General features: G+C 43.2%; 1 protein-coding gene across 1 annotated transcript in view; it reads left to right on the top strand.

Annotated features, from left to right (window-relative positions):
- The window catches only part of USP44 (ubiquitin specific peptidase 44), a 30,598-nt gene that overhangs the window by 17,073 nt on the left and 2,787 nt on the right, over nucleotides 1–10,738 (top strand). The window contains exons 3-5 of the mRNA XM_011934123.1: nucleotides 2,254–2,449; nucleotides 6,494–6,602; nucleotides 10,072–10,277. Of these exons, the coding sequence (XP_011789513.1) occupies nucleotides 2,254–2,449; nucleotides 6,494–6,602; nucleotides 10,072–10,277 (511 nt within the window). The remainder of the gene's footprint in view (nucleotides 1–2,253; nucleotides 2,450–6,493; nucleotides 6,603–10,071; nucleotides 10,278–10,738) is intronic.

Here is a 10,738-nt window from a genome sequence, read left to right as displayed (position 1 = left end):
CAGGGTTTCACCGTGTTAGCCAGGATGGTCTTGATCTCCTGACCTTGTGATCCACCTGCCTCAGCCTCCCAAAGTGCTGGGATTACAGGCATGAGCCATCGTGCCTGGCCACATTGTATGTTTATACCGTAGCTTACTTAGTTCACCATTCCCCTATTGTTGACTGTTGTTAATTTTTTTCATTATTATAATGTCATCAATTAATTTTTTTATTTCCTTATGACAGAGTCCTGGAAGTTGACTTTGTCAGAGTAAGACTTTTGGATACTTGGTGACAAAGTTCTTTCCAGAAAGTGATTTTCTTTTCTATATATATGTATATATTTCCAGTAGTATGAAAGTGGCTCTGTGCTTGTTTTTTCCATTATAAATGAATTTTAAAATTAATAAAAATTATTGTACCAGCGTTTTGCTTCTCTTTCTTTAATACACTCTTATGGAACTGCTTCTCGAGATTTAAGACAATTGGTTGCTGTAATGGCTTTTCCTTTTTATTTTTTATTTTTTTTTTATAGAGACAAGGTCTCACTGTGTTGCCCAGGCTGGTCTCAAACTCCTGGGCTCAAGCAGTCCTCCCGCTTTGGCCTCTCAAAGTGCTGGGATTACAGGCATGAGCCACTACACTCAGACTGGGATAGCTTTTTGTGTGTTTTTGCTTTTGTTTTTGTTTTTGTTTAATTCGAGAAAATCCTCAAAATGTCTGGCCCTGGCACTACTGAGTCCTTAGATTATAAACACCAGGAGAGTTCTTTGTGTCAATTTGTGAAATCTAAAATCTATATTAGAACTGGCTTCTTTATTTCGTTGCCTGTGCCAGGGTTATAGCTTGTATGAAAGAGGTTCTTTATAGTATTTCATATCATATGTGAATTGTTAGTTCATGGAGTCTGTCTTCAGTTACGTGCAGTGTTTGTTGGCATTAAATCCTGCTGAATGTTTCACTGAAGTTACTATTCATTTCCTTTCCGGTTGCTACGTTGCCTGTGTAAGTTGTTAAAAGAGCTCCATATTTTTCGTGTTTTCTGTGTTTGGATGGAGATTTTAATGTGATGTTTGCTCTAAATAGGAGTATGACATCATTATTTATGTCATATGTCTTGTCTTTTGAAATTATCAGTTGCCAGGGTCTCAAAATCTGCATAATGAAAAGGTAGTATTTTACTTGTAATATGGTTAAGATTGGATTGGGTTAAGAGGTTGTAGTATTTGGGTTTAGGAAGAAACATCAGCAAAAGGTGGAGAGGCCAGGCATGATGACTCATGCCTGTAATCCCAGCACTTTGGCAGGCCGAGGTGAGCGGATCACCTAAAGTCAGGAGTTCAAGACCATCCTGGCCAACATGGCGAAAGCCTGTCTTTACTAAAAACAGAAAAATTAGCTGGGTTTGTGATAGCTGTGCCTGTAGTCCATCTACTCAGGAGGCTGAGGCAGGAGAATCGCTTGAACTTGAGAGCCGGAGGTTGCAGTGAGCCGAGATTGCGCCATTGCACCCTAGCACTGGGGACAGAGCGAGACTCCATCTCAAAAAGAAAAGATGAAGGAGAAACAGTGAGGAAACTCAAGCCTAATGACATAAATACATTAAATTTAATGCATGTGAATATACATCATATGTATGTTTCTATGTATACATATACATACTGTGTTTCTTTTTTTTTTTTTTTTTTGAGACGGAGTCTCGCTCTGTCACCCAGGCTGGAGTGCTGTGGCCGGATCTCAGCTCACTGCAAGCTCCGCCTCCCGGGTTCACGCCATTCTCCTGCCTCAGCCTCCTGGGTAGCTGGGACTACAGGCGCCGCCACCTCGCCCGGCTAGTTTTTTTTTGTATTTTTTAGTAGAGATGGGGTTTCACCGTGTTAGCCAGGATGGTCTCGATCTCCTGACCTCGTGATCCACCCGTCTCGGCCTCCCAAAGTGCTGGGATTACAGGCTTGAGCCACCGCGCCCGGCCTTACATACTGTGTTTCTATTCAGTGTGTCCACAGTTTGGATTTTTGCCTAAATTTAATGCCCTTAGAGGTTTTTGAATGACCAGTAGTTAAAGCAACCAATTCATGATGGCTCTGATAACAGTCTTTTGGAAGGAAAAATCATAAGGAAAGATTTCTTGACAAGAATATAAGGCAGATTATTCAGAATTCTAATGGTGCATTTTCATGAGAAAAGCTTATTTACTGGCAATGATCTCTAGTGAAAAGAGTTAATGTTTTGACGGAAAGATTATAATCTTAGGAACTCATTCTCATTTGCAGGTTACATGTCTTGCATGTGACAACAAATCCAATACCATAGAACCTTTCTGGGACTTGTCATTGGAGTTTCCAGAAAGATATCAATGCAGTGGAAAAGATATTGCATCTCAGCCATGTCTGGTTACTGAAATGTTGGCCAAATTTACAGAAACTGAAGCTTTAGAAGGAAAAATCTACGTATGTGACCAGTGTAACTGTGAGTAAAGACGGTGTGTTCTCGGTGCTTTCCTAGGAATGATAAAGAGAAACGCAGATGAGAGGAAGCTGAAAGAAATCTTTAGCAGTTATGAAAATGAACTTTTTTTCAGTTTGTCAAAAGAAACAGACATTTTCACTTATAATTGGCATTTATGAACTATGCATTTGTCTGGCCATACTGATGGAATTTAAATTGTTTCTGATCTTGTAGACAATTTTGGGGAGAGAAGATTCATAACAAGTTTAAATATGATATGTGGAGCAAAATAAAATAGCAAAGAGGAATAATGAAAGGAAAGCATGTCATGCAATGTGAATGAAACACTTGTTTTATGAGCTTTTTCTTGCTACATATCAAAATGATATGTAGATAAATGTATGTGTGTGTGTCTATATACATAAAATAGGAAATACCATATGCAGGACTCCTGCTGTGGAGATTGGCTTCATCAAAACAAAGATTTATTCAAAACTATGCCGTGTCTGTTCTGTGTTAGTTACTCCCAGTATCTGTAGGTAGAGGTGAGATACTGTCAAGGTGCTCACATTCCTAATGGAGGAGGCGGATAGACAGGATCCACTGTGATAAGTGCTCTAATAGAGGAGCGCATGGGAACCTGACGCTGGGGGTGAAACAGCCATTTCAGTTCAAGAGAAGCATCCTCGGCCGGGTGCAGTGGCTCACGTAATCCTAGCATGTTGGGATGCCAAGGCGGGCAGATCACCCGAGGTCAGGAGTTCAAGACCACCCTGGCCAATGTGGTGAAACCCCGTCTCTACTAAAAATACAAAAATTAGTTGGGCATGGTGGCACACACTTGTAATCCCAGCTACTCGGGAGGCTGAGACAGGAGAATTGCTTGAACCCAGGAGGCAGAGGTTGCAGTGAGCTGAGATTACGCCACTGCACTCCAGCCTGAGCAAGAGTGAAACTCTGTCTCAAACAAAACAAAACAGAAAAGAAGCATCTTCCTCCAAGGAAATGGTGTGTAAAACCACATCAGATCTGCTGTGTTGGCCAGGTGCGGTGGCTCACACCTGTAATCCTAACACTTTGGGAGACCAAAGCAGGTGGATCACTTGAGGTCAAGACCAGCCTGGGCAGCATGGCAAAACCCCATCTCTACTAAAAATACAGAAATTAGCCAGATGTGGTGGAGTGCGTCCATAATCCCAGCTACTTGGGAGGCTGAGGCAGGAGAATCTCTTGAACCCAGAAGGCAGAGATTGCAGTGAGCCGAGATCGTGCCACTGCACTCCAACCTGGGTGACAGAACAAGACGCTGTCTCAAAAACACACACACACACACACACACACAAAGATCTGCTGTGTCTTACCTCCTCTGTCAATGTATGTATATATAGTGGGAGTTAAGCTATGAGGATACAAAGGCGTAAGAATGATCCAATGTGGGCTGGGCGTGGTGGCTTACATCTGTAATCCCAGCACTTTGGGAGGCTGAGGTGAGCGGATCACCTGAGGTCAGGAGTTCGAGACCAGCCTGGCCAACATGGTGAAACCCCGTCTCTACTAAAAATACAAAAATTAGTCAGGCATGGTGGCAGGCGCCTGTCATCCCAGCTACTCAAGAGGCCAAGGCAGGAGAATCACTTGAACCCGGGAGACGGAGGTTGCAGTGAGCCGAGATCGTGCCATTCCACTCCAGCCTGGGCAACAGAGCGAGACTCCATCTTAAATAATAATAATAATAATAATAATAATAATAATAATAATAATAATAATGGTCCAGTGGACTTTACAGATTCAGGGGAAAGGGTGGGAGGGAGTGAGGGATAAAACACTACACTTTGGGTACAATGTGCACTGCTCAGGTGATGGGCACACCAAAATCTCAGAAATCACCACTAAATAACTTATTTATGTAACCAAACACCACCTGTTCACCATTCAAAAAAAGAATAAGATATACTTACATAGTATCTTACTATTTATATATATAATATAAACATATGGTGTAGTGTACTATACTATATAGTAAACTATACTATAGTTTATACTAGTTTATACTATACTATATATATTTTTTCAGGTATTCTGCCTAATTTCCCTATCTCGCAAATAGATTCTAAGGCTTTAGATACTAAACTTTTAAGGTAAACAAAAAATAGGATATTCCCACATTGAAGAAATGTTTTATCAATTGATAGTTTTCTGGAATGACTTTAACACTTTTTTCTGAGTGCTGTCTAATGTAAACACATAAAGTAGCCTTAAATTTATAAGGTTTTTTTTTTTAAAAATAAAACTTTGTCAAAGTTGTTATGATGAAGTATTATTTTTTCTTGGACATAAATGTGATGAGTCCCACATGCTTTCGTCACCAAATTTGGGGGTGATGTTATGAATGCAGAATATGGTTTTATAGCAAATTTCTATGTGTTTACTAATGCTACCAAATACAGGCCTAAAAGCCACTTTAACACAGCAATAAAAATGTTTACAATTATACGCCGAGGAGTTGACATCCCCTATCTGGCTACCCTTGGACCGGATGTGCTAGGAGACAATCCAGAGGTAGGTCCAGGACATTCAGCAGCAGCCAGATACCTGGATCGCAGGGTTAGACACCCAGAAGAAAGACCAGCAAAGATGGCCTAGAGCTCAGCTTCATGGTGGACTGAGCCTGCTTCCCACGTGAGAAGCAGCTGCTGCCATGGCTGGAGTCGGAGCTCATGTGCAAGTTGAAGGATAGCTCCTGGGCATCACGAACAAACTGTAGCCGATGGCCCAGCTGCAGGACAGTCCGTAGGTGGACCTCTAGGGAAGCAGAAGGGACAAGAAGAATCCTGAGTTCCAACTGTCTAAGATCTGGTGCTAAAAGAGCAAAAGCAAAACGCTTGAGTGAGGGAGGCCTCAGAACTGGTAAAGTCCTGCTTTCCTAAGCCATTGGCCAGGGCTGGGGTGGTCCCCAGGAAAAGTGGAGGGATGTTCTGGGTAATCAGGACCTTCCTCTGGGTTTCTGACTAGCCTTAGTATATGAACTGACCGCACACTTTTTTTTTCTTATTTCTTTTTTAAATCTTTTGACCACAGACTTTTAAATTAAGAGTTTGGGGCCAGGCGCGGTGGCTCACGCCTGTAATCCTAGCACTTTGGGAGGCTGAGGTGGGCGGATCACGAGGTCAGGAGATTGAGACCATCCTGGGTAACATGAAGAAACCCCGTTTCTACTAAAAATACAAAATTAGCCGGGAGTGGAGGTGCATGCCTGTAATCCTGGTTACTTGGGAGGCTGAAGCAGGAGAATTGCTTGAACCCAGGAGGCGGAGGTTGTGGTGAGCCGAGATCGCGCCATTGCACTCCAGCCTGGGCGACAAGAGCGAAAACTCCATCTCAAAAAAAAAAAAAAGTTTGGGAAATGTGTATTAAAATGTTTACAGAATGTTGTAACTTTTCCTATTAATTGGTATGGCCAGTTCCATTTAAAAATACTATTATGGCTGGGTGCAGTGGCTCATGTCTGTAATCCCAGCACTTTGGGAGGCCAAGGCAGGTGGATCACAAGGTCAGGAGTTCGAGACCAGCCTGGCCAACATAGTGAAACCGCGTCTCTATTGAAAATACAAAAATTAGACGGGCGCGGTGGCATGCATCTATAGTCCCAGTTACTCAGGAGGCTGAGGCAGGAGAATTGCTTGAACCCAGGAAGCGGAGGTTGTGGTGAGCTGAGATCGCGCCAGTGCACTCCAGCCTGAGCAACAGAGTGAGACTCCGTCTCCAAATAAATAAGTAAATAAAAATATTATGGCAGTATACTTTGTTCTGTTACATTATATGCAAGATTATTATTAAATCATGTGCTTGATTACAGATCTGACTTGACTAGCTTATAAGTTTTTTGTTTAATTGTGGATCATGAGTTTCTCGAGGGTAAAACCCATGTCTATATCTCCAGCACAGCACAATGCCTAGAGCACAGTAGATACTTCTCATTTCTGACTTAATTAAAAGAAGGTTCACTCAGCTTTTCCCTGCATCTTTAAATTAAATTTGATTTTTATTCTTTCTTTGATGTTACAGCAAAGCGTAGAAGGTTTTCCTCCAAACCAGTTGTACTCACAGAAGCTCAGAAACAACTCACGATATGCCACCTACCTCAGGTTCTCAGACTGCACCTCAAACGATTCAGGTCTGTAGCAGGACCAGTTGCAAAGTGATCATTCCTTGTGCTTATAATGCTTCAAAACTTAAAGAATGCATGTAATAATTTTTTCCCCTTTAATCACCTTTCTGACAAATAAATTAACTTTTAACACCATATACTTGGCTAGTAAATGACTTACATTTGCTTATTTATTTATTTATTTTGAGACCGAGTCTCACTCTGTCTGCCAGGCTGGAGATGGGGTTTTACCATGTTGCTCAGGCTGATCTCAAACTCCTGGGCTCAAGCGATTCACTCACCTTGGCCTCCCAAAGTGCTGGCCGGGTGAGGTGGCTCATGCCTGTAATCCCAGTATTTTGGGAGGCTGAGGCAGGTGGATCACCTGAGGTCAGGAGTTCAAGACCAGCCTGGCCAACATGGTGAAACTCAATCTCTGCTAAAAATGCAAAAATGTAGCCGGGCATGGTGGCACATGCCTGTAATCCTAGCTGCTTGGGAGGCTGAGTCAGGAGAATCGCTTGAACCTAGGAGACGGAGGTTGTAGTGAGCCGATATCATGCCATTGCACTCCAGCCTGGGCAACAAAGTGAGACTCCGTCTCAAACATACATACGTACATACATGCATACATAAAAATAAAGATACAAAAATTAGCCAGGCATGGTGACGCATGCCTGTAATTCCAGTTACTTGGGAGGCTGAGGCAGGAGAAACACTTGAACCATAGAGGCAGAGGTTACAGTGAGCCAACATCATGCCATTGCACTCTAGCCTGAGCGACAGAGCAAGACTGTGTCTCAAAAAAAAAAAAGAAGAAGAAGAAAAATGTTGAGATTACAGGCGTGAGCCACCGCGCCTGGCAGAATATTTCTAATACCGTAGATGTCTCCTGTGCATGCCTGTCAGTCTTGTTCCTTTCCCCTCTGCAGAAGCAAACCATTATGAATTTTAGGTATAATATTATCTTATTGTTCTTCATCAGTTTATTGTATTTATTTTTTATTTTTTTAAATTTTTTTTGGGTAGAGACAGGGTTTTGCCACGTTGCCCAGGCTAATCTGGAAACTGCTGAGCTCAGGCAGTCTGCCCGCCTCAGCTTCCCAATGTGCTGGGATTACAGGCGTGGGCCACCGCACCTGGCTGAGAAATATTGGAAAAACCGAACTCAGTTTCTCCTACCATACTCTTACAACAGAGAATACGAATGTGACCTCTGCTTACCAAAATGTATAGGAGATTTCTCCTACCAAGCAAGTCATCAGTTCTGCAGTGAGCGCAAGCTTGGGTATCCTCTTATTCAACTCAGTTCCAACACTGTCTACCTGGAGGTAGCATCAGACCCCACAGATTGAGAGCTCAGTCCCACCAGACTGACCCCCACTTCTGACACCAGTCGTAACTCCAGGTTTGTGGAAATTCTGACCAACCTGTTGGCTGTACATTTAATGGGATTCTCACAAGCCACACTCCCCTCGTTTGATCAGTTTGCTACAGGGCCCCACAGAACTCAGGGAAACCTTTGTGTTTACCCTTCTATTACAAAGGAGAGTTTCAAGGATCCATGTGAACAGCCAGACGGAAGTCATGTGTAGGGCATGACTTGTGGGAAGGGGTGTATAGGTTCCACACCCTCCCTGGGGGTGCCGCCCTCCAGGGAGCTCAGCATGGATAGCTATCTGGAAGCTCCAGAAGCCCATCCTTTTGGGTTTTTATGGAGGCTTCAGTACGTAGGCATGACTGATTACATCATTCAGCCCCATTCCCTTTGGGGGTTGGAAGGAAGCTGAAAGTCCCAATCCTTTAGTCATTCCCGGGTCTTTCCTGTGACTTGCCCACATGCTGAAGCTATCTAGGGGTTGCCAGCCACTGGGATACCATCTTCATAGGCACTAGTTGTCTCATTAGCATACAAAAGACACACTTTTTTTTTTTTTTTTGAGCCAGAGTTTAGCTCTTGTTGCCCGGGCTGGAGTGCAATGGCACCATCTCAGCTCACTGCAACCTCCGCCTCCTGAGTTCAAGTGATTCTCCTGCCTCCGCCTCCCCAGTAGCTGGGATTATGGGCATGCGCCATCACGCCTGGCTAATTTTTGCATTTTTAGTGGAGATGGGGTTTCACCATTTTGGCCAGGCTAGTCTTGAACTCCTGACTTCAGGTGATCCACCCGCCTCAGCCTCCCAAAGTGCTGGGATTACAAACGTGAGTCACCGCGCCCAGCTAAGACACTCCAGAGATTCCAAGAATTTTAGGAGATGTATCTTAGGAAACTGGAAGGAAAACCAAATATATTTTTCACAACCACACAGAGAATTTGGAATATGACTTATGGCCCAGCAGATAACATAATTTGCATAGTTCATCTTTAGTTCCATGCCATTTTACACTGGACTAAGCATTTTCACATTTTTTTTTCCATCATAAAACTGTGTTCCTGTCTCTCTGTTCTCTACCTGCTGTTATTTGAAGTTCATGTTTTAGTACTTTACTACTATATTTTCATCTATGTCTGCCTTGTCTCTGTACCATACTACCACAAACTGGATTATAATCTCTTAACTACGACGTTACATTATTTTCCCCTCGTAGGACCAACTCATTATGCATATTGATAAACACATTGCTTGCCATGCTGAGATCCAGTAAGGGGAAGTATGAGCAACAGACTGAGAAAATGACAGGATAAGGGCGTTCTTTCAGTTCTGTCACCAGTGGGCGGTTGTGCTGACTTACACACAGCGAGGGGACACAGATCCTGTTGTTTTAGTCTGAAAATCTCTGAAGTATTCTGAGGAATTAGAGGTGCCCTGTTTTGTTTTCCTGCATACCTGGCCAAGAAAGATCCAGATTGTAGCTCCCATCTGGGATACCCTCTTCATATCCTGGCAAAACAATAAGGAATTAAAAACCCTTTGGTGGGGCTGGGCACAGTGGCTCACACCTGTAATCCCAGCACTTTGGAATCCAAGGCAGGCGGATCACTTGCGGTCATGAGTTCAAGACCAGCCTGGCCAACATGGTAAAGTCCTCTCTCTACTAAAAATACAAAAATTAGCCAGGTGTGATGGCGCACACCTGCAGTCCCAGCAGGAGAATGGCTTGAACCTGAGAGGCAGAGGCTGCAGTAAGCCAAGATCGCGCCACTGCACTCCAGCCTGTGTAACAGAGCAAGACTCCATCTCTAAAACAATGAAAAACAAAAAAACCCCAACCCTTTCGTGGCCTTGACTTTTACCTGTTAGGGGGTAAATACCCCCATAAGGCAATACTTTCCCAAAAGTTAATTTTTTCCCCTACATTATCATCTAACTACAAGAAGGCAAAATAAGCCAAAATTTCTCCATTTATAGCCAACTTCAGCATTGGAATAATTTTATATTACATATGATACTTTGTATTCCATACTGCCTGGGGTCATCTGTTACAAGTCTCTAGACCTAGTACGTGGTATTTTCCCTTAATTGTGTTGATAATTTCACACTGGTTTGTTCACAGGTGGTCAGGACGTAATAACCGAGAGAAGATTGGTGTTCATGTTGGCTTTGAGGAAATCTTAAACATGGAGCCCTATTGCTGCAGGGAGACCCTGAAATCCCTCAGACCAGAATGCTTTATCTATGACTTGTCTGCGGTGGTGATGCACCATGGGAAAGGATTTGGCTCAGGGCACTACACTGCCTACTGCTATAATTCTGAAGGAGGTACAGATAAGAAAAAGTATTTTATCCCGGGTTGGACTTGGAGGCTGGAGTTCAGGCTTTAGCCGATTTCTAAATTGACTACTAAATCATAAACAAAACTACTTGACCACTTATTTTCTTGGGGAGAATACCTCTGCAGATACTAAAACGTGAGAGTTGATGCATGAAATATTTTCTGTAGGTTTTGCAGTACTTTTGACTAAGGGCCGGAGGAATATAATAATGAGGTTAGTCTTGTTGCCAACTAAAAGTCAGAGTGTTAACTTTTCTTAAAGACACACTTCAAGGCCGGGCGTGGTGGCTCAAGCCTGTAATCCCAGCACTTTGGGAGGCCGAGACGGGCGGATCACAAGGTCGGGAGATCGAGACCATCCTGGCTAACACAGTGAAACCCCGTCTCTACTAAAAAATACAAAAAACTAGCCGGGCGAGGAGGCGGGCGCCTGTAGTCCCAGCTACTC

Source organism: Colobus angolensis, unplaced genomic scaffold (assembly GCF_000951035.1).
Source record: "Colobus angolensis palliatus isolate OR3802 unplaced genomic scaffold, Cang.pa_1.0 Scaffold10, whole genome shotgun sequence".
Classification (NCBI taxonomy): domain Eukaryota; kingdom Metazoa; phylum Chordata; class Mammalia; order Primates; family Cercopithecidae; genus Colobus; species Colobus angolensis.
Note: the sequence above shows the minus strand (reverse complement) of the source record. Positions and strands in the feature narration are given on the sequence as shown.